Here is a 27,729-nt window from a genome sequence, read left to right as displayed (position 1 = left end):
ACCTAGTTCTGTTTTTGTAATAATGAAAACTAAAATATTTTCTTTGTTATAACTTTTTAAATGATGTGCAAGTTAGTAAAGGATAAAATAAATTCCTTTTTAGAAAGACGTATAATACTTTGCTGATCTTGTGTAAATTTGTAATCTTTCATTTTCTGATAAGTCTTTGTTTAAACACAATGGCCAGACAAACTCAGGGAAAGTGTTTCTCGATCAACCATCGATTACACAGACGGTGGCCCTGTGAACCGCTCGTCAGTACTAACGACCCTGACCTCGTTTCCTTATTAAACTAGTACAAATTTAACAAGCGATTTTAAGGATCCAACTCACGCTAGCTTCCATTTTGGATACATATTCAACATTTGGTTGTAAATATTGTATATATTATTGTCTGGTTAGTGCACTGGTCATAATTGGCTGTTACTCTAACGATCGTGGGTCGGAATCTATTAATGAAAAATACTGTAGTATCTGCTGTCCATAAATCATGCGAGGTTATACCTCAACCCTAACACGAGTATTTATTTGTATATATTAATTATTATTTTTATTTAATAGTATAAAACAAAGTCGCTTACCGCTGTCTGTCCTTATGCTTAGATCTTTAAAATTACACAACGGATTTTGATGCGGTTTTTTTTATAATAGATAGATTGATTCAAGAGGAAGGTTTATATTGTCTAATGACTGAAAAACTGTGAACGTTGTAAGATATTCTGTAGTATATTTAGCACTTGTGCGAAGCCGGGGCGGATCGCTATTTATTTATAGCTTGTTTTAGGTATGTATATGTAATACATATTTTGTATCATAAAAAAATATGTTGACATAAATGGAAAGATTAAGATACGTTGTATACGTATGTTTATAGTAATTATTTAAAAATGTTACTCGGTGTACCAATTAGGAAATTCATATTTAAGCTTGGTATCGATGATACACCGTTTCTGATCTAATTTGAAGTCAATATATAAAGTGAATTAGAAGCGTATTGTAAATTTAAAAAAAAAAACCTTTTTTCCTGTAGGCATGATCCGTGTAGAATTTGGCTATATAGCGCTGCCTTGGAAGAACTCAATCTTATTAAAAAGTATATATTCGATATTTTACTATCACACAACCAGAAGAAATTGTATAATCATGATCCTCCTACCTTATCTTACATATTCTCCCATCTACCTCTACCTCCTGGCCTCCCAACCACCTACCCATCTATCACACGCCATATTAAACTGTGCAGACAGTACAGTTCTCTTAGCTTTTTGTATGAATACGATATATTATTGACGATGAAATTACGTAATACTCGTGTTACTTTGTCAGAGCCGAGTTGGCTCAGTGGTTAGAATCGTAACCGAAGATTGCAGGCTCAATCTCGAACACACGACTGAATTTTTAAATAAGTACTTGATTTATTTCTTAATCCCGTGTCTCGGTCTCTAGTCTAAACTCTTTAGTCGTGTTGCTGAACGTACTCCGGTCGTGTCAGAATTCCATCCCATTAGACCATGACAGGTAAGAATAGAGAGTGCCCCCGCAGCAAGAACTGCCCAGTGCTGGGCAACACTGGACAGTTCAGAATGGAGCCGCCGTAGCAGAAATCGTACAGGATTATAGTGAAACCCAATAATATAATAACTAGAGAAAATCAAAGCAATTTGCTTCGATTTGCCTTAATTGAAAAATACAGAACACGAATAAATAATAAATAAAATGAATAATCAAACCGGCGCGCATAATCACAATGTCTGTCTTGTTCTTGTCTCATAGAACATTGTATTCCAAACTAGAAAAATGAGATGAGGATAGCTACAGTTGTCATCTTGATACAATCGTGATTTATGTTTCGACTTGATATTAACCCGCGAGTAAAATAATATTATAATATTGTACGTTGAGGATATTGGATTGGTACACATTAAAATGTAATTGGTTTATTTTACACGTGTATCAAATTCATATGTAACTCGTACGTTCCGTGTCTTTGCAGTAAATAATATTTTTTTATGATAAATGTATGTATGTTGAGTATAAATATTTTAAAAAGTTTTGATTTAAATTGTTTTTTTTTTGTGAAAGATAGTAATTTACCAGTTTATCTTTAATGATATTCTCAGTGATTCTACGGTTGATGTTTTATAATGTGAGACATACTCGTAATATATTGCTTTGTATTCAACGACTACTGAAATTAATATTCTACTTAACTCGTAAATATTTTTACCGTTATGGCAAAATTATATTAAGTTTACGAAAATTATATATAATTATATTATTGTACTAATAACTGGGCAGTTGCGCCAATGATATAATGGCGTCTGCATTCGTATGAATTTTATAGAAACAAGTACTATTACTTTTAATTGACTTAAAATAATTACGACGTTAATTCCCAGTTTCTATATATAGCATTGAAGTGTTATAATACTGCTCAACCCTATCAATCATTTGTATTTCATGACTAAATGAGTCGATTGACGCTTCTATGATTTACTACTAGCATAAGTACCATCGTTGCCCGTGACGTAACTTTTAAAAAGATTTATTCATATCAATAATAGCGAGCGTTTAAATTAAGAAAATAATAGTATATTGATATAGTTAAAAAAGTTATATTGAATACATTATATGTATTTCAATTTATTTTCTGTATTTTTTTTTTAAGATTACTTCGATAAACCAAAAGTATTTTAAGAAAAAATGCTTATGTTACAAGTTCGTACTTATTCTGAGTAAATATTATTGGGGAATAATAAATAGAACTTGGCCTTGCTTTACGTCACGTTTTTCACCCTCCCAAAGAGGTTGTATTATAGGTGCATAATCTTAGCGAACCTAGTATATATAATTGAATTTCACTACAGAACTTGGCCTTAGTTTTAGTCTCTAAAGGTAAATCTAGGTTGGACTCTATAGATCATTAAGTCAACGAAGTTGGAGAACATGGTTGAATTTCTAGTGAATTCAACTTCATAGTTACAAACATGAATATAAATCAATAGATTTGATTCCATCTGTTCATTTAAACTGATCATAAAGATTCCGTATTGTTTTCTCACTCTGTTAAAATGTTATTGCATTTACAATATTTGTAAACTTTTGCTTATATTTCGTTATTTAAAATAATATCAAGGCGTCAACACTTTCTTTCTCCTCTCCTCTCCTCAATAGCCGAGTAAAACAGCTTATTTATATGATTTAGTTTATGATAAATACAATTACTTGTTGTTATTTAATGTGGAAGATATTAAGATACAATTTGTTTGTTCTTTTAAAAAATGTCACGTCCAAATATATAATGTAAATCTCTCTACTCGTCACGAATCGGCAGAAGTAAGTCGTTTCAGTGCCGTCTGCGAAAATAAGGGCAATTGAGATACATAATAAGTACAAAAGTAACAGGTTTTGTAATTAGATTAAAACGTCATTTGACTTATACAATTAAAACATTTGTAACAAGTTTCAATTGGAAAATAATTCGATTTTCTATGAGTTTGCTTTTTGTCGTTGTTCTTGAAACAATAATAATAAAATTTCATTAGACATCTGAACACGTAAATCTAAGTTAAGGATTCACGAGAAAACATCTCCGATGTTTACTTAAGTGATAACTTTTAGTTTAATATTCCATTATTGTGCTTTGTACCTTGTGTGTAAGGAGGAGTGAAGATAAAAAAAATCCATTATTATGTTATTATTATTATTACGAATGTATTATTATTATTACGAATTTGAACTTACTCCAATAATATAATATAAAATAATCTTTAAAAATTAAACTACACTTCTAATATAATTTTAAATTTTTTATAGGATATTGACAACCTGATGACAGAAGGTAACAAGTCGCGGACAGTCGCTGCTACTAATATGAATAGCGAGTCGTCACGATCACATGCTGTCTTCAGCGTGGTGTTGACCCAAACTCTCTGTGACGCCGCCACTGGGGTTACAGGGGAGAAAGTGGCAAGGCTCTCCTTAGTCGACTTGGCAGGATCAGAGAGGGCAGTAAAGACTGGCGCGGTAGGGGATCGGTTGAAAGAAGGGTCTAATATCAACAAGTAAGAAAAAATAAAACCTAAAAGTTAATAGTATTTTTTATAGTGGTAGTAAATACTTTTATAGTAATATGTGAAAGTGATTGAATGTTTCATTAAATTAATTTATCAATGTAGTGAAGAAACGTGCGTTTCAAAAAGTCATTGTTCACAGGTCGCTAACGACATTGGGTCTCGTCATATCAAAACTGGCAGATCAGTCTTCAGGCAAGAATAACAAGGACAAGTTCGTGCCCTACAGAGACTCGGTGCTCACGTGGCTCTTGAAAGACAACCTTGGAGGAAACAGCAAAACTGTTATGGTAATGGTCCATGTTATTATTTTGGAATTTATTTTATTCTCTTATGAGAAACCCCATTATCTAAGTAACCAATTAAGTATTGCAAATAAATCTCTAAACATTCTGCTTATTCTAGTAATAATATTGTCTGTAAATAATCTTAACAGGTAGCTACAGTATCACCAGCGGCAGATAACTACGAAGAGACATTATCGACGTTAAGATACGCAGACCGAGCCAAACGTATCGTCAACCACGCCGTCGTCAACGAAGATCCCAATGCGAGGATCATTAGAGAACTGCGCCAGGAAGTCGAAGCGCTCAAGGAGATGCTCAAGCATGCAACGGTAAGTAGTTTAACCCGCATTATATACATTTTTACCTAAATTGAACTAGCATCTATGAAAAAAATGACATAAATATATAATGAAATTAGATTCGTTCCCTAAGGAGAAGATTTGCAGTTTGTTCTCTAATGCGGGCTTGATTCTTATGTGGCAGAATTTATTTCGAAATATGCAAGTTTTCTCACGATTTATTCCTTTACCGCATAACATGAGATGTTTTATTATTAACGTACAAGTTATGCATGCTAATTATTTCCCTGTCCCATGAGTCATATGCCCCTTGGTTATTAGAAAACAGTGGTGCTTGTGCGCGATTTAACGCGCGTTATGCGGTTATGGTCCATGTATTCCACCCGATTTAAACGTTTAGTATTTTTATAGTCTAATCAAGAGTATTTTGTTTTTAACATTACTTTCTCTACCCGGTCAGGCAGTAAATGATTATTATTAAACAATAACATTTCGTTTTACTCGTTTCAATTAGATTTCGATTTAGATATTATACTTCAAATAGATCAATATACTATTAGCATTTCGTTATTATACTTCAAATAGAAGATAATGTTACCGGCGTTATTTGAGAACCGTACTATTTGGAAGATTTTCAGAAACGTCTTTGAAGATTTCAATAAGTTTTGTGTTATATTGCTTCTATTTTTCGGATATGTAAGAAATCCGCACGTAGATCAAACTAATTGCATTGATTTTTTAATCAGTGTTGTAATATATTACGGAAGATGATTTGAGTTGTTGTTGTTGATTTTTATATAATTATTTAACTGAGTAACTAACTAAATAACTCTTTGTATAATAAAAAAAACTACTTACTATGAAAAATTAATGTAATTTTACGTAAATCGGGTTTGAATTGCTTTATTTATATTTTTATGAAGTCAGTAACCCCGTTAAAGCCACGGATAATCCGTAAAAGGCGTTACAACAGCTCTGAAAATGCTAATAAGATAAAAGTATTTGCGTCGTCAGCCACATAAGTGGCACTTTATTGACTTGGAGAGATTCAATCGCGCCTTAGACATTGAAATTTATAAGTAATAATCGATATAATGTTGAAGTATATTTTACTCAAGGTTTTATTGTTATAACAACGAAACATTTTTTTTTTTTATAAAACAAGTCAAGTCTTTAATAGCTTGAAAAAATTACTATAGTAGACGATTTATCGTTTTCGGTGAAGAAACATTTTAAATCACTAAAACTCGTACAATATTAATTTTCAAGTACAAAAAATCTGCCAAGTATTGGGTAAAATAAAACTTTTATTAATTGTTATGAATATTTGAAACGTTAAACATTTATTCGTTGTTTTAGGGTTCTCCTGTGGGCGAAGACGTTCATGAGCAGTTGGCACAAAGTGAGCACCTGATGAAGGAAATGTCCCGCACCTGGGAAGAAAAATTAGTCGAAACTGGTCAGTATACAATATAGATTCTCTTTAAATTTATTTCACTTAATAAATTTTCACTAATAACTTTTCTATTCTCCGATCTGCAGGTCGGATACAAAGCGAAAGACAACATGCTCTCGAAAAGATGGGCATCAGCGTACAAGCGAGCGGCATTAAAGTCGAGAAGAATAAGTTTTACCTCGTAAATCTGAATGCGGATCCTTCGCTGAATGAACTGCTGGTGTACTATTTAAAGGTAAATATTACGAAACTGGTACATATAATATCATCACTATCTGTTAGCCGCCCGCCTAGCTGGCGATGAGAGGGCGTGGATAAAGTAATTCATGTTTACAGGAACGTACGCTCGTCGGCGCCGACAGCGCGGCAGCTATCCAGCTGTCCGGCCTGGGCATCCAGCCCCAGCACAGCCTGCTGGTGGTGGAGGGCGGCTGGCTGCACATGGAGCCGCTGAACGGTGCGCGCTGCTTCGTCAACGGCACGCCCGTCGTGTCGCGCGTGCGCCTCGGACACGCCGACCGCATCCTGTGGGGCAACCACCACTTCTTCCGCGTCAACTGCCCCAAGGACATCAGTGAGTGGAACGATTGATATTATGTTATTTTGAAATTTGGGTTTCCAATTTATGAACTTTTTGAAAACCTCCCAATGTCACTGGCCAATGGTGGACACAGAAAAGTTTTTAATATTTGTCGAGTGGAAAAATACGATTTACGTAATAATTTACTCGATGTAACATTTAAAAGGTTTTTTTAATAAATAATAGCGAAACGCTGAACTCACTATGGAAATTTTAAACATTTACAATTTTCAGCCGCGACGTCAGAGCCACAGACTCCGGCGCAACCCATCGACTATAACTTTGCTCGTGACGAGATCATGCTCAACGAGCTCAGCAATGACCCCATACAGACCGCCATCTCGCGGCTTGAAAAGCAGCACGAGGAGGACAAACAAGGTTATTGACCTCTCAAATGAACATAATAATATCCAATATTAATAATTAATACTTTATTAACAACACATTACTTACTAGATTTATTAAATTTTCAGTGGCCCTGGAAAAACAGAGACAAGAATATGAACGACAATTTCAACAGCTCAGAAACATATTGTCACCATCGACTCCATATCCTCCGTATTCCTATGATCCGTTAAAATTAGGTAATAATATGACATACTAAAATTAACGCATCTATAAAGTTGTGTTCATGTTTATAATTCTGATAGGTTTCTCTTAGTCAATCTACCTGTCAGTTTTATTACATGGACAAAGTATATAAAATGTCATAAGAAGCAGCTGTCCGTGTATCGGTAGTAGGAAAGAATAGACTACTTTACTTTTAAAAATATTGATATCGTCATCGTCTATAATCATAAACTCTTTGGTTAAAACTCTCCGGTGAAGAGGTCTCATACACGCGTAGACCTGACAACGAGGTCCGGCCGGCAGGTAAGATGACGGCGTGCACGCCGACGACGGCGGCGCGCGTGGAGCGCTGGGCGGCCGAGCGCGACGACACGTTCAAGCGCTCGCTGGGCCGCCTCAAGGCCGACATCCTGCGCGCCAACGCGCTCGTGCAGGAGGCCAACTTCCTGGCCGAGGAGATGCGCCGCAACACCAGGTTCAGCGTCACGCTGCAGATACCGCCGCAGAACCTCAGCCCCAACAGAAAGGTAGCGCTAGGTTTGATTTAGTATTATATTGGAGGCTTAAAGTTTAAAAAAAATACGAGTTGGTATGTAATACAAGTTATTCATGCAAAGTTTTCACAACTTTTTTGTGTAAATAGTTTATAATCCCCACCACACAAATTAGGTTCCAATAAAAATATAGTTTTTATAAATGAGTGCAGCGTGTACGTATGCAACTGTTTTTTTTTTCTATAGCGTGGAGCATTTGTTTCGGAGCCGGCGATAATGGTAAAGCGGCCTACACGAGGCGCACAGGTTTGGTCCATGGAGAAGCTGGAGAACAAACTCGTAGACATGCGAGAAATGTACGACGAATGGAGGCGGCGCCAGCAGCGAGACGATATTATTGAAGACGTGAGTATTACCAGTTGTGTTTTTATTTAATGCATTTCTAGAATATTTTTGAATTTATTATTTTGCTAAGATTTAAGAGATAAAGAATCAAAGGTCTTTGGGATTTATAGATATTGGTGCTAGTTCTGTTGTATTTAGTCAATTACATGGCTTGCACAAAGCTCTACCTTTGTGCAAGCCCATTTGGTTAGGTAATACCCACTCGATACAAATTCTACCGACAAACAGCAATACTTAGTATTGTTGTCGGTTTAAAGGATGAGTGAGCCAGTGTACCTATAGGCGCAACGGATATAACACTTTAGTTCTCAGGGCTGTACACTGACGATGTAAGGAATAGCTAATTATCTTAAAGTGCCAATGTCTATGGGTGGTGGTTACAGCTTACCATCAAGTGACCTATTTGCAAATCCGCTCATTTTTTTTATAAAAATAAAACACTAAACTGCTCTAATGACAAAAATAAATATATTGCTATTGGTTTTTTACGTGTGGAGTCAGAAAAGAATACCAAGCTAGTCCATAAACAAAAGAAGTTTAGGGATTGCAACAACAGAATCAGCACCACTATAATTTATCCCAGCTAATTTTGCCGCTCTGAATTATCCAGAAATCAACTAAGCAGAATTTATTATATCGGCTAAAGTTGCGACGCATGCGCGTCTTATTCTATCGTTTTAATTAACTTCAATCTCGGTTCCTGCTTGCTATATAACTAAACAGTCGTTGCCGAAATCGTAATGCTCTCTTAACAGGCAACTTTATTAATGTACACCCGAAATAGCACGTAATTACGATATTAAAAGTATTAATTTTCATTTTCTATATAACGCTCATTCCAAATGCTTAATTTCTGAGCGGCAAAGTTAAATTTCGCGAACTTTCTGTGATGTCATTTAGGAAGCTTTGAAAGTTTTATTCATATTAAATTAGTGTAAAATCATATTTTACTAATAATAATAATTAACGTTCATCTTACGTTCCGTTAATATAGAAATTTAATTATCGCTACTAACAATGTGCACCGTAATCTTGAACACATTATGTGTTAGCTTATATTATGTATGTTGTAACTAAGCGACGTAGTTACTAACGCACCAAACATATATACGAATTTATTTTCAGGACGGAGTTCAAATCGACCCCGACACACCAACGGTGCGTTTCAATAGTAGTTGACACAGACATCTAAATCGTTTCTATTTTATTATTTTATTATACCTCTTTCGCGGTGTATGTCCACGAAACTTATAAAAATTTAATATAATTTATTAAAATTGAAATAATTCAAATTTTACTTCAGAAATAGTCTCTTCTCATTTCAAATATATTAAAAATAAAAAAACCGTAATATGTGTAATATAATAATTGTACTCCACACAGGCTCTAATATTATTCAATATTTATTTTCATTTGCACATCTTTTCCGATGTTGTTTATTCATATGTGACTAAATTTAATTGCTGTTTTTATTAGGACTTGAATTTTTTAGTTTAAGGCCGTCCTTATATGCCATTGTTCCGTATAAAATTAATGTCATCCTATCTTTTTAGGAACAAGGCGAAAAAGCAATAGATCCGTTCTACGAGTCACAAGAAAACCACAACTTGATCGGTGTAGCGAATATTTTCCTAGAAGCGCTGTTTCATGACGTCACTTTAGACTACCACACGCCCATTATAAGTCAGCAAGGGGAAGTAGCAGGGAGGTTACAGGTTGGTTAATTTGATTTTTTTCTATAAAATTTAGAAACATGTTTTAGGACTTAGGACCATAGACCATTAACAGTTAAAATATAGTCTAGTTATTATTCAGCTGTATTTGATAATTTATTGTATTTTTAGGTCGAAATAAGTCGAGTGTCCGGACAGTTTCCACAAGATAGGATATGTGAAGCGGCTTCTGATAGTTCTGGTGATATGCGAGATGACGACGAGCCCATAGATCCTGCTACACAGCAAGTAAGTAACTTAAAGCGTTTCTCTTTTGAACAATAAGTATTTAAAAGTAATGTATATAACAGTCTGCGTCCATTAAATACATATGTGCAGATATCAGATACCAACTTTGATTCCACCTTTTACCAAATTCTACTGTGGACCCACTCACGCACGAAGGTCCGACTCCACGCGCTATATTATTATCGGCGTGCGTTAGTGTGAGCGAGTAACGCTCGGGCTTATAGGAGATTACAGATAGCAAACAATACAAACTAGGTTATATTTTTTAAGTTTATTTTACTCTAACGCGGATAATTTCTACATGTGGATATAATATTTTCTTCGACTCCTCACCATGAAATCACTTGAGGTCTCTTTCAAAAGAGCAAACGTTTTGTCTCGCTACTCGTCCAGTCAACGTTTCAGTGACGCCCGTGCGTGTCCGCAGGTGACCGTCCGCGTGGTGATCAAGCAGGCGAGCGGGCTGCCGCCGTCGTTGTCCAACTTCGTGTTCTGCCAGTACTCGCTGTGGGGCGGCGGCGAGCCCGTGGTGGTGGCGCCGCAGGTGAGCGCCGACACGCCGCCCGCGCCCGCCGCCGCGCCCGCCTCGCCGCGCCACCAGCTCGTCACCTTCCGCTTCGACCACCGCCGCGACTTCACCGTGCCGCTCACCGAGGAGTTCGTCGAGCACTGCGCCGGTGAGGCCGACGTGTATCTAGCATACACGATCGATCTATTTGAAACTGCTTCTAAATACATACATATGTTGTCATTCTAACTATCACATAGAGAAGCGATATGTTTACCCTTCGTGTGGCTTCGTTGAGTCGTTAGTTGATTTTAAATCTTTACAATAGTTATCTTATTCGTTTTGTTTCACAAAAATTGATATAATACTTTCCACCTGTAGAGGGTGCACTGTCCATCGAGGTGTGGGGTCACCGTTCGGCGGGCTTCAGCCGTGCGTGCGGGAACTGGGTGGTCGAGCAGCAGCAGCTGGCCAAGGCGCGCTCGCTGGCCGACCGCTGGGCGGAGCTCACCCGCAAGATCGAGCTCTGGGTCGAGATTCACGAGCTCAACGACCAGGGCGAGTACGCGCCGGTCGAGGTTCGTTAGAGACGTGATAGCCGTAGGTTAATTATTTTACATGAACGGGGGCGTCGAGCTTAAGGAAAAAATCTAGTTATCATTGCTCGATCGTAGCATCAGGTCAGGGACAAAATCTCATGAAATTTTGTAATTCCGAAACATAAATAACCAACCGATCCGAAGTGGTCGCGAGGGAAGGGAGCCCAGGTTACCGAGTGTGGTGCGCAGGTGTCCCCGCGCGCCGACATCGTGACGGGCGGCGTGTACCAGGTGCGCCAGGGCCAGCAGCGCCGCGTGGGCGTGCGCGTGCGCCCCGCCGCCAACTCCGGCACGCTGCCCATCATCTGCCAGCACATCGTCAGCGTCGAGCTGGGCTCCGTCACCGTCAGGTACGCGGGCCGCCCACCTATGTGCATAAACTTGTTGTCTCTGTAGCCGCTCTAGTTAAGGTTATACCTTCGTCTACGCGCGCACTCATTATTATTTATAACCTATATAATAATAATGTTGGTTATATTTTTCTCGTATCCTATGAGCTGTGATATGATCTGTGATACGGTCTGTAATAGATTTGAAATATTCCAGTTTGGAATATATTTACCATTTCTTTGACGTATAATGTATTTCTAATAAACCTTCATCAGATCACGTCTACAAAAGCCTCTGGATTCGTACCAAGAAGAAGATTTGGCAGTTCTTCGGGAACGCTGGAGCGACGCGCTAACCCGACGCCGGCAACATTTGCACGCCCAGTTACAAGTAAATTCATATGTTATTAAATTAAGATAATAAAAACTAAACAATACGTGCTATGTGTTTATATAAATAAATCAGATAATTGCGTGGATATGTGTCTTTGACTCGAAACTCTTTTTAATTGTATAGAAGCTGGTGAACATGTCTCCTTCGTTGAAGAGTGAGCGCGACATGGAGCGGGAACAGAGTCTCGTCGAGCAGTGGGTGTCGCTCACGGAGGAGAGAAATGCGGTGAGTGACTTTGTGTAGGTTACTTATTTACTTATCAGGTTACCTGAAATTACTGATCTGTTATTTTTTTAACATTTTTTTGTATCAAATAATAAGTTTAAAGTCTATATATCTCTAGACTTATTGACCTTATGTAATTGCCCCGGCAGGTGCTGGTGCCGAGCCCCGGCAGCCCCATCCCCGGCGCGCCGGCCGCCTGGAGCCCGCCGCCCGGCATGGAGCAACACATACCCGTGCTCTTCCTGGACCTCAACGGTGGGGGAAACTTTATTTATTTATTTTATTCCATTTTTCTTCGTTAGGGTTTATGAAAACGATTCTAGGTTTATACACTGTAAAAAATTAAAATAACAATCCATCTAAATTATTATTTGTAATCGTTTGCTTCATGACCCAATGGAAAACGTTAACGACAATAAGACATTATACGGCTTCGTATCCAGCGGACGACCTGACGACGAATTCATCGGGCGAGGAGGTGACGGTGGCCGGCCTAAACTCCATCCTGCCCAAGGAGCACGGCAACAAGTTCTACGAGCTACAGATCCTGCACCACCACGATAAGGACGTGTCCGCCGTAGCTTCATGGGACTCCTCCATACACGACTCACAGTACCTGAACCGAATCACCGAAGGTAACATTGTAACTTATGTCTTTTGTATTTCGAACAGCTTGATGTACAAAATAAACAAAACCAAGTAAAATATTCCAAAGTCTGCCGGAGAAAACGTTATTAATAGTCGAGGTAATTGTTGGCAACTCGTCGGCCGCAGCGAACGAGCGCGTGTACCTGATCCTGAAGACGACGGTGCGCCTGTCGCACCCCGCGCCCATGGACCTCATCCTGCGCAAGCGCCTCGCGCTCAACATCTACAAGCGCCAGAGCCTCACCGACCGGATACGGAAGAAAATCGTCAGGTATAATCTGTCATAAGTCTGCTACATGCACCTCCCTGTCGCCATTCTGCCATCAAACAGCATCAGTAATGGTGTTTTATGGTTGCGAGGATGAGTTGACATCTAGCCAATGTTATTATTGGCAAAAGAACATCTCAGTTTCCAAGGTCGGTGGCGTATTGGCGATGCGAGGAATGGGTAATATTTCTTACGGGTCTTATGTCATACAAAAGACAATTGTTAACATATGATGATAAACGAGTAATATAAATATAAAACGTAACGCAAGGATAGACGAATCGTTAGTATAGTTATGATCTTTTTTGATCCAGGATCGACCAGCTAGCGTCAACGGGTGTAACGTACGAGGTGGTGTCCAACATTCCGAAGGCCTCCGAAGAGTTAGAGGAACGCGAGAGTCTGGCGCAGATCGCAGCCACGGGAGAGGAGGCCAGCGCTGCCGACGGCGAAACTTATATTGGTTAATACCTCTTTTAATATCCTCCTGACCGACATCGGTCAAGATCATTTTGATTTGAAGTGTGAGTGAGGTAGTGGAATAAGGGGCACAATGGACGGACGTAACGACGTAAGTCATAGAGTATGGGACACAATAATTCAAGTTTTCTAATTTCCATCTTATGTGCCCTGAAATACAGTATACATATAAATTACAATCGTACGAGCCACACGGCCTACTATAGAGAATACTTGTGTATTTTAAATAATAATAAGTGGGATAACGTCCCTCTTCACGAAGAATTTACTTATAATAAGTTTTAAGCAGTGTCAGCTTGTCGCAGACACAACTGAATCGATATCCACTTCAAGCCGAATTTGTAACTGTTTAAACCGAATGAAGTCTTTCTAAAATAGATTTTACGATGTACAACAAAAGTTAAAAGTTGACGTTTCAATGTCGCTCACAATGCAAGTCATCTTAGAAAAATACACCCGCGGCGTGAGCGCCGTCGAGAGCATACTCACGCTGGACCGGCTGCGCCAGAGCGTCGCCGTGAAGGAGCTGGAGCAGGCGCGCGGGCAGCCCATCACCATGCGGAAAACCGCTTCCGTGCCCAACTTCTCGCAGGTGCGTAGCCAGGCCGAGTGCAGCTGCGGCGCCGCGGCCGAAGGTTCATTTCGCAATGGCTTATCTTCAGCTCCGAATCGTGGAGATGGGCTCATTGGCGGTGTCGTGCCACATGTCACGCGTGTATGTAGTCGCTGATGAAAAGGTATAAAAAAAAAAAGCATTCTTTATATATTTTCATCAGTTTCCATTACATTATGTAACAGCAACAAAATAAAAATGAAATCAAAATATAATTATTTGCTCACAAAATCACAGCTTAAAATAAAATTAGATAATCACGAAAACAAAAAAATACGCAGACGATTCAAAAGTAACGTGTTCGACGTGTCACTAGTAATTGTGGTATTTTCAGGGAACTTTCTCACGACGCGATGCGTTACAATCTTTATGCAACGCAACGCAATACGTTGTACGTTTCGTATCAACATTGCAAGGGCAGGCAGAATTATCGGATTCGGATCAAATTGAGCAAGATAGCGTTGCATCGCGTAGCGTGGTGAGAAACTACCCTAATACATTATGTTGCGTCCGCTTCCGAAATAAATAGAGCTATCGATACGGCACACTTTCTCTATCACAAGTATTTATAAGACCTCTGTCGTTTTCACACCAGCTGAATCGATGTTGTGAAGCTTCTCACTTAGTGATTATATACGTACGAGCGAGCTTACTTACTAAAAAATTGCTTCCGCAGGTTATCGATGTTGTAACTAACATATTAACACAACGTAGATTTATTGTTGTTATTTACATATAATAAAAACGGATTCATTATTTTTTTGTATATAAGTTACGAATATAATGTGACAAATCTTAATATTCGGTCTTGCAAAACTATCAAGATACATTCATTTATAAGTAAAATAATAATCAATTTTTAAAATACGCGATACTAAAACAACATGTAGAATAATTTTCTTTTATTGTATTATCTTATTTACAAAGATAAAATTGGCAAGCAATTTACACGAGATAAATAATCAAATATTGCGATGATAAATATCTCCAAATACGTATAAAAACGGATCAAGGAATTTAAAATATCAATTAACTAAAATCTATTTATTTATACTTTTAATATATTTTTTTCAAACATCAAACAAAATATTATTTACGAGTATATATATTTGTACCGGTGTATAACGTCATTATAACTTGGACAACGTATGTTTTGTATACGGAATCTGATTATGTTCACAAAACTTTGAAAAACTCTTGTCAGCATAGACTTCGAAAAAACCTTTTTTTTTTTCAATTGCGTACTTCATCTGTACCTACTGTACATTGTAATGTTCTCATAGATTATAAAAAAGTTAACTGCGTGCAACATAGCACACGTGACGGAAGTGAAACCTTTTTGCGTCTGAATCGTGGGATATTTTTAGTTACTTACAAAATATATTTTAGTCTCGTTCCCAAAGAAGTTTCACTTCGTAAAATGCTTATGAATAAACTCGCTCGCATAAACAAGCCCTAATATATGTGTTGTCGCTACGCACGCGGGCGCAGCTGTCGCAGGCGCTCGAGACCGCGGCCAAGAACGGGACGAACGTGAGTCAAGCATGGCCCTACACTTTGCCTTGCTATCCTATTTTGCATTTCATGTTTTGGTTCTTATTCGGTGTTCTAGCTATGGTGTTTACAGCCACTGTATGTATATACATCATATATCAAACAGTCATCAGTTTCCTTTCTTTTAGATGAATACATTTAGTGCCTAGATTTATGTTTAGGATGTCTTCGATACGTCTTGTTGTGTATTTTGTCATAGATAACCTAATATAAGATCGGTAAAACCGATTAATTTAACTCTGTTTATTCATCGTATGTGGCTTTGGTTATGTCATCGTTGTGCTACAAGTCTCTACATTTACCTCCGGTTCTTTTGCTAAACTGTGAATGATAATTGTTTTTTTAGTTTTTAAATTCAGATAAATTAATTCATTGAAATCATTAAAGATTTCTGAAGAAAACTCATTCTATTTTTAAATATCTACTATTTTCAAAAATCTCATGTTAACGTGTTCACATTCCTTGCCTGTTCACGTCACTTATTCAAGCAAAAAGTTCCTATTTTAAACGTAAGGAGCACATTACTTCAATTGAAATTGCAACGAACAAGTCACCAAAATTTATAAAGAACACCCATATTAAAGGTGCTGGGATGTAGTTAAATAAAACATCAACGGGGCTCGATTAAAAGAAAAGCAAAATCGATGGCACAAACGGGAAACCAGGGAGGAGTACGTCTATTATAATCAAATACGTAGATTACAATTCGCAATGTGATGCAGATCATGCGCCTGGACTCGTCGTTCGAGTCGCTGTCGGGGCTGGGCGGCGGGCGCTCGGGCAGCGTGGCCGACCTGGCGGACGAGGCGCCGCGCCGGCCCGCGCACCGCCACTCGTACGCCGCGCCCGCGCACGCCGACGCCGACGTCGTCACGCCCACCAAGCCCTTCGGCCTCGGTGAGTTGCGAGCATTGTGACTCGTCCCGTCCGTTTTCTTGGGTGACAAAGTAACGAAAGATTCAAATGAAAAGATTCATTAAAAAACTTACAAAGCGATCGGGCGACTCCGGAACAAATTATTGGGACGTTTATTTCAGATTGATATTTTTCTTGTAATGTGATTTTTCTTTTTCAGTACATCTTAAACTACAAACCAAAAAGCGAAACACTCCTATTTCTAAAACCACGTTCTACTTTTCCCTCACTCATACGATTCTATTTATCATTTTCTCCGAACACGATTTAAGAATTACTCATCCTATATTCATATGCATTCGAATTCAACGGACACGGTCTAAATTACATAACGATTTATTTATTTCGACAAATATTGTATGTATAAAGTATTTAGTTCTGATGCGTATAAGCGTATAGTGCACCACGTAGCATAGGTTTTAAGTGATATTAGCGTTTGTGTAAAACAAGATAAAGATGCACGATGATATAGACTTTAAAAACGAAATAGAACAGTAATTAAATTTAGATCGCGTAGTGTTAAAAACACGTGCAGAAAGTATTTGAAATGAATTAAACACACATACAACGACAAATAACACAGTCATTTATTTAATTCACTCTCAGTTTTGTCCACAATGACGCCGCATACCTCTCTGGTTTCACTTTGATTTACATTTTCTTCCACTTGCTTCGTGGCGATGCTATGCTCCATACACTATCTGTGACTCTGTTTCCTTCTATTTTCACATGTTATTTTTAACTTCTTTGTTGAGATTGTATTCGTCCAATACAATTTCGACAAAGAGCTTATCATTTCGGTCTTCGTGGAGTATATTTGAATGAATGTTTTAAAATTTTTGAGCAGTGTAAAAATTTTAAACTTTTTACAAATAATACTTCCGAAACGAAGAGTCAACATTTTTTGAACCCAGCTTGAACTAACGTTGTTTTTTTTTTGTATCTCAATTCCTCGCTACCTTCAGGCTCGTTTTTATCAGGTAAACAGATGATAATCAATGGTAATAACTCGGAATGGCAACTGTATGGCAAAATTATTAGACGTATGTTTTATGCAACATTGGAATCGAATAGTTGTAATAAAAATACACACGATCGGAATCATTTTTATTTTCAATATTCAATTGGCTGTAAAATTAATTCAGAATCATTCTAGACCAATTTGGCAAAATTTTATCGCAATTTAAATGAAATATTTTCATGTAAAATCGTAAATAAAGATAATGGAATTTTAAATGAAACATTAAAAAATATAGAAAATATGATGAAAGCAATCGACTCGGCGAGCTAAGAGCATTCAGCTGGCTTCTGTCGTGTTACCCTATGTTTGTTTGCGTGTATCTTTCATTTGCATGGAACGAGCATGACCTGTAATTATTTCCTTTCCCACCCTCACGTGATTTCCGGCGGATCGAATATATAAATTTCATAAAACAATTGAATATAACAGCCAAATAATAAGTATATTTTATATAAAGGTTTTGTTTATAATAAACGTTGTGAGGTAGATTAAAAACTTGAAAGACAGTTTTGTATCTATGTAAGTAGATAGCAAAAGTAGTCATAGATAAAATAAAATTGATCGTAGGTTTGTGTATGTGTTAGGTACCAGGTGCATGTACTATGTAGTTAATAGAGAGATGTATAAACTATTTTAAAAGATCTAATATAAACGTAAATTATACCGACGCATGGATTAGATAGAATAATTTTAGACTTAATATTATTCGAATTAAATTTCAAAATATATATTCAAAATATTAAATAATATAATTATGAATGTGGATAATAAATAAATTTATATAAACTTTATAGGTTTATAGTAACAATTGAATATCATTTATTTTACTCATACCTCCTCTCTGAAATAGGATGATATTGTTATAAACAATTTAATTTAAAAGATATATTTTTTTTAAATGACATGAGATTATTTTCTTTTGTATTATGATAGTGATGTACAAAAAGTTATTGTCTTTTTGTATTTGAATTTCTCGTGTATAAAGGTTTGTAAAAAAGGATCTGTAACATTCCTGAATGTGACTTCTGCGATAAATATTAAGGTAGGCTCGTAAATTGATAAGAATTTTACCATTTTTATTGCAGCTCGACCAACGTTCCTTAACTTGAATTTGAACCTGAACTCACTGCGACTACAGACGCCAAACAAGTGTACGTGCAGATATTAAGTCGTAGAATCATTAGAGGCTTGTTTCAAAATTTTTGTTTGGTTTCGTGTCATCACTTTTGTTCTGCTCATTTTGTCTTCTCAATTGATACGTGTGTCACACAAAACTAAACCCTATTGACGTGATCACAGGTGTCAATTTCAAACGAAGCGTACTAGGATTTGGAGTTTCATAGATTTTTTCGTTTGAAGCAGTTTCGTTTCATCGGTCGTGTTTTATTTTTGTTTGCTACGACTCATTAGGAGTTTATTGATTTGACATTGGCATGAAAATCATTCACGTGCGAGCATGATATTGGCGAATACTAAATAATGTTTTCAAATTTGTTTATATTTTGTCGTATTTAGGTGAAAAATTATTTGCGACAGGCTATTTATGTATTCAGTTCAGATATTTTATATATAATGTATAAATATATTTATTAAGTTTTTAGCTAAGTTTAGGTTTAATGCTTTGCTAGGCTTAATATTTATTTTGTAACTATTTCTAAGTTTTTTGCTAATATAATCTACGAAAAAACAGTAATGAATTATAAAGTAATTAAGTTTATTTTTGTAGCATCTCCGGCAAGCGTCAAATTAGGATTGCGTATGACGACTTTACACGAGGAACCTGGCCGTAGGAACGACGATGACTCGCATTCTGAACCCGAGTCAGTCCCAACCGATGAGCTCACAACGCCACGCTCAAATGTAAGTATTCTCATTACATATAAAGACAAGAATCACTTAATGATTTGTATTTTAATAATTGTATAATAAAAAAATTTAAGCAACGAACTCGTTCAAACTTGGCACCGTCAAAATTAAGGGTTAACAGACATTCTTTATCTTTGGGTCGTACTGTGTTAATGCACTTCAGACCCACGCCTCACTTCGTATTTTATTTCAAACAAGTTTTGGTGTATCTGTTATAGAATTGCCATATGAATGACTACATCCTAATTATGTTTTTTGTTAGTATAAAGATCGGCCGACACCTAGCCTTGCCGACAGATTCAGTTAATTTCCTTAACAAGTGTTGTTTAAACAAATCATGTAAATTTATCACAACGACCTTCTAGCGCACCCGCTCAAGAGCAACATCGCGCGGCTTCCTGCCCACTTCGAAGACCCTGGACTCGCTCCACGAGTTAGCATGTGAACGAGTACCCAATAAGAACTCACCTTCAATATCTTCGAGCGGATATGGTACATATGGAATTGATTATATGATTCGTTGCAATTTTTAAAACAGCATTAAAATTTAATTTCTGACTATTATTCTTTGCTTTCATATTGGTGTATTTTATTGACTATGATTTTTAAGGTTCCCAAGCAGTATCATCTTCAAATCTCACAAACGATGACACGCTCTCAATCAGGAGCATGTCAGTAGATGACACGCCGGACTTCGACAAGACGATGGATTACACGAACCTCAGCAGAACGAAAACTTCGATGGCAGGACTTAGGAATGAGATCACTGAACTGAGGAACGATATCACTGAACTAAAGAACGAAATTGTCGAATCGAAAAATGAACTCGAAGAGGCGACATTCGAAAAAGCGAAAACTCCGGTTTTAACTCCGGGATCGCGGAATAGAATTAACCCATTTTTGAGGGACTGTGAGGAGATTTCTAAGGATAAAAAGGACGGTCAGCTAGTGGATCCTCTGGGGGCTATACCAGTCGAAAGCGCCGTGCTTTCTAGTCAGTTACATAAGGGAGAACCCATCCAAGTCAACGGAGAAACGGCACACGAGACATCATTCGGTATGTAATGAAGTTACTTTATGTTTTTTTACTAAGCTATTGTAAATAACTACTGTAACTATAATAAAATGATATGCCTTATTGTTGAATTACACAGGTGAAGCGGAAGTGGAATCACTGAGCTCAGAGCAGTCGAGTCACGAGACACGAAGCCGGGAAGCGTCCCCCGTCGGAGAGAGCGATTCGCCGGGACCGGACTCCGTAGTCAACACATCGCTGCCCGCTGGAAAAGTAAAATATTTTGAAAATTAACTTTTTAATAAAAATTAATGTAATATAAAAATAAACTTCAAAATGCAAGTCGCACTCTTAGTAAAACATCCACAGAACTCAAAATTTGAAAAATATTTATATTAAAATAAATGTTTCAGTTCTAAAAGGTTTTTTTATATTAATGAATAAAATAACTTTATTTTCTCTGCTACAACTAAAATTGTCTTATTTAATTACAATTCTACGGCAATTTAAAAAATATGGTATTTAGACAAAAAAGAATTCAATAGTAAATAATCAATAGTTAGTGATGTTGATTTCGGTCAGTACTTACGACTGCGCCTCCCGCTCGCAGGTGGTCCGCCGCCGCGCCGGCGCCGCGTCGCGCTCGGCCGCGCGCGCCTCGCACCCCGCGCACCCCGCGCACCCCGCGCACCCCACGCCGCGCCCCCGCTCCGCGCACGAGCCCGCGCACGAGCCCGCGCTGCGCGACACACCCGCCTCCTCCACGGAGCGGATCGGCGACGGTGAGCGACGAGTTCCAATTATTTTTTTATCATTAATACCGGTTACTCGTACTCGCAGAGAAGGCTTTATGGTCTACTCCCACCGAAGGAGGAGAAAAGTTTGAAGCGACTTTAGAGTGCGGGTGTAGTACGACACGACTTAGATGTCGGCATCTGCAAAATTCATAAAACTGATCACACCCGAATTAAGTACGCCTTACCAAATCATCAATATTTATTTATTTCTCATGTGAATATGATCTTTACGCAAACGTAATGCATAACTTGTAATGTCATATAGCCAAATAGTAATGCTATGTTTGTAAGGCTTTTATCATATAACACCTGATTATTATAAAAACAGTTTATTCTCATTCGAATGGTTACATCCAAACTTATATCCTCATTCTCAATAGCTCTACTAAAACCATCCAACGATTCATCGATAGACTGCACGATACATGGGCATTTTTTATTAAATTACTAGCTAAATTGTGATTTTCACCTTTATCGTTCTACAAGGTTCTGATTATGTACTATGTACTCTTTTTATTCTATCGCCAAATATTAAAGGTGAGTGACCCAGTGTAATTATAGGTACGAGACGTATATAACAACTTATTTACGAAAGTTTACTGCCGCTCTTCGTATTGATCTTGTAATAAATAATATGTTCATATTTCTTGCAATACCAATATTTGTCACCATCGTGACACGCCTGTTTTTGTTTCTATAATAATATAAAATGATATTTCATTATTCACAGAATATTTCGAGAGCAGCAGGCACCCCGTGCCCGAGTGGCTGTCGGTCGGCGAGAGCGTGCAGCTGCGCCTCAGCAGCAGCACGGGCGTCGTGGCCTACGTCGGGCCCACCACCTTTGCCGGCGGCGTCTGGGTCGGCGTCGAGCTCGACGCGCCCACCGGTACGTCGCTTCGGGATATTACGAGTGCGAGGACGCGATCTGCCCTCGACTGTTACGATCAAAAAATAAATCCTAGACGTCACTCGTCATAATTCTTAATCGGCTGGACGAGATCCGATCGTCGAATCGAGTAGAAACGAAACGAAGACAAACACTCAAAAGGTACACGAATACAAAAACGAAAAGTATCACGAACGTTAACGGTGTACGCACCCCGCAGGCAAGAACGACGGCTCGGTGGGCGGCACGCGGTACTTCTCGTGCCGCGCGCGGCACGGCATCTTCGTGCGCGCCGACAAGCTCGTGCACGACCGGCGCGGCCGCAGCGCGCGCGCCTTCCGCGACGCCGAGCTGCGCCGCGCCTCCAGCAAGGGTACGCGGCCTTCGATCCTGTTGTGCTTACTTGCGGAGGAAGCCTCCCTTCCGGCCGTATTGAGTGAATAGCTTACTTTAAAACACTATTGTTTGGCAGATTTATTAAAATAATTGCTCATAGAAAAATATGTTCTACTAAATATTGCACAATATGACTAATCTGTAAATAATATAAAACATTTGCTTTATTTTTAAGATGGCTTAAATTATTTTTTTATTCAAGGTAATAATATAAATTAGATTTATTAAGTAAATCCTGTCAATATGGGGCGCTAATGGCGAAAGTGGCAAACAGTAATACTTGACATTTGATTACAGGGGAAGGATTACACAACTTGCACAGATCGCGGAGTCGCGGGGACAGTATAAACGCGGTCGGAACCAAGACCAGAGGCAAATAAACTCGACCCTCGCCCGAGCAGCTGTCGAAGCGAATTTATTATTACGTCCACTTCACACCTCAAGTCCAATTCTATTTGAGTTGCAGTCCTGTAACGCATATGGTGCTTTATATTTTATAGTAGTTTCCTTTCATCCGTTCGATTTGTAAGCGACGTAGTATGTCTATTTATTTCACATGTCTTGATAAAATGTGGGAAAATCGGTTTTCCTCGCGTTTGTTGACACAGTCAAACAATCATCGACGGAAGACCATTCGATTCCCTTCGACGTAAATGTATGACGGCGTTTCGTTAACGTGTATTATTATAATTAATTTGATTTTGTTTTTAATTCATTGACCACTAAATTTGTAAATAGATTGAATGAATTCAATCGTGTGATTTAATTTTATTGTTACGTTTCAATGTAAATATGTGAATCTTTGTGTGTTATGACGATAATTTAATGTTTTAGAATCAATGAATTATTTGTGATCGGCGAGAATCGGTAAATTGCTTGTATAGATTTTTTTTACTGTATAGTGGTGTGGTGTTGACTTTATGAAGGATTATTTATGTATTAGCTCATTGTATATATATGTTTTTAATTTTTGAATAATTATATACGATAACCATTCGCAACGAAATTATCCCATTCGGCGTATCACGATAAATATATCTTGACAAATATCAGGACCAGTCTTAACTGCCATTAACATCCGGTTATAGGTTATATTTAGCGTCACTTAAAGCGATGTTGTGACGAACATCGATTTTAGCTAATTGAGTTCCTATAAGCATTTTTATATTACTCCCTGGCGTGTGCATCGATGTATAGGGAACGATGGCCACTCAAGATACGGCTTGTATCTTTTTTACTTATATTTGTATGCGTAAACATCGCGTAACCTCGAAATTGCTCAGGATCACGTGTCGTCGGCACGATTGCCAGTTCGTTGTGATAGTTTCTTGCCACTGGGACTAGAGACCGTAAATGATTTATTTTTCTATTGTCACTAAATTAGATTTTTGCCCTTATCGTTTTGAAATAGATTTACGAAATCGTCCAATGCTACATCTTCGTCCTTAATAAGACTTGTACTTAGTACACAGAAAGCCATGCGAAGGACAAAATATGGCCAAAAACACTGACATTCTTTTCGGCGCAAGTGTCAAGCGAAATTAAACCTAAACGTCTATACGTCAAGGCTTGTTTTTCGTAAATATTTGTATGATACTTTGCTCTTAACATCTTGATTGTCTATTCCTATGCTATTTCGTAAACGATCTCGAGTTGTCGCTCGCTTGCCACTTGGGCCACTGTCGTATATCGATTAGGTTGTGTAGGTAAATTTTGAGGTGTAATATAAAAAATAAGTGTTTGTAGTACTTTTTGGCCTGATGTATATTAATTGAATATCATAATCAAATGAAATTTTGTCCTCAAATTATTATCTCCATCCACATTCGAACAATAATCGGTTAACTGTATATTTTCTCTCCGTAAAGAACGTTAGCTCTGTATCCGGATAGACGTTAAACTAATATCATAATATATACTAGCGGTGTAGTTCGCGTGTAACCTATCGTGTTAGGTAATGTCCACATTCGACCGCTTCGATTCAAGTCGGACCGGCATAGTCTGTAGCTCACCTAATGTATATTCCATCCTCTTAGTGAAGTAATCGTTAAGTACACTTAATGAGTACACAAATAGAAGTTAATGGCGCCTCGTTATTTACTAGAGTTTGTAAGTATTCACTTTCGCTACATCATAGCCCGTCACTTGCCTCCATTCCTGTACACAGTGTTGTATAAATAATATCTAATTGTAAGTGATTATTAAATATTCAATTTGTCAAAAAATATATTCAACCGTTCTAACTTTGCACTCGTAAAGAAACGCCGACTCGTAGTGTAAGCCTCGACTGACATCATTTCGTGTCTCCCGTTCACTATCGTATGCTTTTAGACTGTCGTACTTAATACATTCCATTTTTGCATTATCGTTCTTCCGGACGCGTAGGTTTTAAGTTAGATTTTATAGACGAGACGCGTTTTCAATAAATTTTTGCATTTTTGAATGACGTTCTGGAAAAAGTACATTTCGTAATTTCGTACGTAACCTGGCCTCGACCTGGAGGGCTCAATGTGTAGTCGACGTTAATAAAAGTCTAATGGAAAATTTTAATAAGAAGTTTTCATATATCTTAGAATGTGTCTTTGAAACTCTCGATGTGCTTATTGTCCAGTAGTTTTTGTTAGAACACGGGCAAGAGGGGAGAGGGGGGGATCGGGCGCAGGACGGCGAGGCACCGGCGAGGTTGAGACGTAGGGCTCCTAGTAATAGTGACCTTAAAAGCAAAGTCGTAGGTCCTAATTTAATTTTGTTTAGAAATTAAGCTGACCATGTGCTGTGCTTTTGTTTTAAATAATAGTTATTAGGTAAATGAAATTATTTGTTTTATATTATTATTATTATTTTACAATCGCGTAGTGTATTTCGTATTTATTGCAGTCAATTCAATACGAGCTTTTATGTATAATTTCGTATTATATGGTTAATTATTAGATTAGATATGAGTTTATTTCTTTGCCAGTCTTACGATTGTGTAAAATAAACGTAGATCACAAATCAAATGTATTTCTTATAATTTTTTAATGTGATAAGCGAATAGTTTTGGCGGCTACTTGGTAGCGTAGGTGGTTACATCTTCATTATTGTAAACATTTAATAAATAAAGAGATTTTAATATTTAAATACAAAAATAGTTCACTTCTAGTGGAAATATTTTTGCCAAGTAGCGGATTTGAGTCAACCATCGCTGTCATTATCAATAAATGTATAATAAAATATTTTGTTTTATTTACTAATTATATTGTTGTTTTATTAATTTTGTTCTCATATACTTCTATACACGTCCATTCCTTTTAATTAAAGTAGCGTTTTCTCTATTAGATACATTTTTAGCAAATTATACACTTACAACCATTTTGTTAACATTAGTATTAGTTTGAAAGTTTTTCGACTTGTGCTTCATAATTGGTTTTTCATAATGTTTCACGAATTAGCTATCTGCATGAAAGAAGAAAGGAACAAGACTCAATTTATTTTAGATTTTCGTATATGATTTTGGGGGGGTGATGACCCTATCTGACCCGCGCCTGTTTTATTACCCTTGTGGTTGTAATTATTTGGCATACTCATCTTTCACAATGGATCACAGCAATATAAGAATATTTAGTGGTCTAACGATTGTCTGCATGTTGTCGATACAACACTGTTTTTAGGAACAGCATTCGTTTCCAAACTTCAGTGGAGTCCTTTTTTTCGCAGATATTTTTAACTTTGTCGATTTATAAATTAAATATTTTGTAAAAAATGCATCGCTAAAGAAGTAATAATATTCAATATAAGATTATACAGATAATAAAAAAGCGTGAAGCTTATACTTGTTGACTTCCAAGCAGGATGTATTATATATATACTATATAATTGTATTTAACTTACATGACTGCATTTTTAAACTTTGAAAAAGAGTAACTACTGATTTTCTTACCGGTTCTTCTCGGTCCAATCTGCATTCCGAACCAGTGTTACATAACGATTCAGAAGTCCTTGTAAAAGCCTACTTGAATAAATATATTTTGATTTTGGAAACGGACAACTATTCACTTTAAAAGTTATTAATCATACACAATAAAGCTCTCCAGTATTTGGACTTCCACAGAGATGAACATATGAGTTGAATTGCCAAATTATATGTTTTGTAAAATATTACAAAAGGGGCTTATTACTGAATACCAGATAATATATCCTTATTAGATTAAATAGCGTGGATTTTTTTTATTTTTCTGCAGGATAAAAGTAATTTATGTAATATTAATTCTATTGTATTAAGATCCTTTAATAAAAGTGGTTGGTGGGAAAGAATACATTCTGAGTTATTAAAATTTTTCAACGTGTGCAATATAATATGTTATGTACCTAACTGTTTTGAGGTCTTCGATCTATACAAAGTAAAAATAGAGCATACAGAAAACATTTGATACATAGTTAAAAATCAAATGTTAAATTCATTAATTTGGCCTCGTATTTTTGCATATATTTTGATTTATATACTATTTTGAGTTTTTATTTTGAAAATTAACTAGTATGAAGAACCTTATCCCTAACGCAAAGAATAGCGAAAATGACAATTTTATTAGTCAATTGTAGAAGGAAAGTAATGTAGAATAATTAATTAATAAGATATATTATTATTCGTATCTGTAATTGCAAGTCTAAACTTCAGAAGCATTTAATCATATGCAATATCAATATGTGCTGGATATATTGTAAATATATATTTAAATATAATGAACAGATAGTACATACTATACGATTTATTTATAAAATGTTTCGCATGATAGAATTATCAAATAAAATGTTTTTTCTGACACTATAGAATGGCACAATTGGAATATTGGCGGGGGAAAAAAAAAATTAACGTTAATATTTGTAGGATTCTTTTCAAAATCAAAATATTTATTGGCGTTGAAAGTATTTTATTTCAACACATAGACCAAAAATCGTCTCTAACTTACAATTAATGAGTTTCATTTATATGACATCTTATGGAAATATTTCAAATCAAATCAAATCAATTTTATTCAGTAAACTTCACAATGAAGCGTTTTTGAATCGTCAATATTTAAAAACTACCACCGTCTCGGAAAGCAGCTTCC

The 27,729-nt window shown here is 37.0% G+C and overlaps 1 protein-coding gene across 6 annotated transcripts in view; it reads left to right on the top strand.

The window, feature by feature from the left end:
* LOC113393787 (kinesin-like protein KIF13B) overlaps nucleotides 1-25,878 on the top strand; it is a 117,404-nt gene extending 91,526 nt beyond the window's left edge. The window contains exons 6-39 of one of the 6 annotated variants that reach the window (XM_026630840.2): nucleotides 3,817-4,064; nucleotides 4,216-4,363; nucleotides 4,510-4,689; nucleotides 6,019-6,118; nucleotides 6,202-6,350; nucleotides 6,452-6,689; nucleotides 6,930-7,073; nucleotides 7,169-7,279; nucleotides 7,569-7,792; nucleotides 8,006-8,164; nucleotides 9,290-9,322; nucleotides 9,718-9,879; nucleotides 10,009-10,125; nucleotides 10,553-10,802; nucleotides 11,015-11,211; nucleotides 11,422-11,582; nucleotides 11,838-11,952; nucleotides 12,079-12,180; nucleotides 12,330-12,435; nucleotides 12,624-12,815; nucleotides 12,955-13,099; nucleotides 13,411-13,559; nucleotides 14,023-14,168; nucleotides 15,681-15,722; nucleotides 16,466-16,640; nucleotides 18,765-18,830; nucleotides 19,406-19,539; nucleotides 19,911-20,037; nucleotides 20,156-20,602; nucleotides 20,700-20,833; nucleotides 21,171-21,342; nucleotides 22,088-22,246; nucleotides 22,467-22,619; nucleotides 22,940-25,878. In XM_026630840.2, coding sequence (XP_026486625.2) covers nucleotides 3,817-4,064; nucleotides 4,216-4,363; nucleotides 4,510-4,689; nucleotides 6,019-6,118; nucleotides 6,202-6,350; nucleotides 6,452-6,689; nucleotides 6,930-7,073; nucleotides 7,169-7,279; nucleotides 7,569-7,792; nucleotides 8,006-8,164; nucleotides 9,290-9,322; nucleotides 9,718-9,879; nucleotides 10,009-10,125; nucleotides 10,553-10,802; nucleotides 11,015-11,211; nucleotides 11,422-11,582; nucleotides 11,838-11,952; nucleotides 12,079-12,180; nucleotides 12,330-12,435; nucleotides 12,624-12,815; nucleotides 12,955-13,099; nucleotides 13,411-13,559; nucleotides 14,023-14,168; nucleotides 15,681-15,722; nucleotides 16,466-16,640; nucleotides 18,765-18,830; nucleotides 19,406-19,539; nucleotides 19,911-20,037; nucleotides 20,156-20,602; nucleotides 20,700-20,833; nucleotides 21,171-21,342; nucleotides 22,088-22,246; nucleotides 22,467-22,619; nucleotides 22,940-23,022 — 5,268 coding nt within the window. In that variant the 3' untranslated portion in view covers nucleotides 23,023-25,878. Of the gene's footprint in view, nucleotides 1-3,816; nucleotides 4,065-4,215; nucleotides 4,364-4,509; nucleotides 4,690-6,018; nucleotides 6,119-6,201; nucleotides 6,351-6,451; nucleotides 6,690-6,929; nucleotides 7,074-7,168; nucleotides 7,280-7,568; nucleotides 7,793-8,005; nucleotides 8,165-9,289; nucleotides 9,323-9,717; nucleotides 9,880-10,008; nucleotides 10,126-10,552; nucleotides 10,803-11,014; nucleotides 11,212-11,421; nucleotides 11,583-11,837; nucleotides 11,953-12,078; nucleotides 12,181-12,329; nucleotides 12,436-12,623; nucleotides 12,816-12,954; nucleotides 13,100-13,410; nucleotides 13,560-14,022; nucleotides 14,169-14,523; nucleotides 14,668-15,680; nucleotides 15,723-16,465; nucleotides 16,641-18,764; nucleotides 18,831-19,405; nucleotides 19,540-19,910; nucleotides 20,038-20,155; nucleotides 20,603-20,699; nucleotides 20,834-21,170; nucleotides 21,343-22,087; nucleotides 22,247-22,466; nucleotides 22,620-22,939 lie in introns of all 6 variants that reach the window. The other 5 variants (XM_026630836.2, XM_026630838.2, XM_026630841.2 and 2 more) reach the window with 5 other exon arrangements.
* The last annotated feature ends 1,851 nt before the right edge of the window (nucleotides 25,879-27,729 follow it).

Source organism: Vanessa tameamea, chromosome 2 (genome assembly GCF_037043105.1).
Source record: "Vanessa tameamea isolate UH-Manoa-2023 chromosome 2, ilVanTame1 primary haplotype, whole genome shotgun sequence".
In the NCBI taxonomy this organism is placed as follows: Eukaryota; Metazoa; Arthropoda; class Insecta; order Lepidoptera; family Nymphalidae; genus Vanessa; species Vanessa tameamea.
The sequence above is the reverse complement of the archived record's forward strand: the minus strand, read 5'-3'. Positions and strand labels throughout refer to the sequence as shown.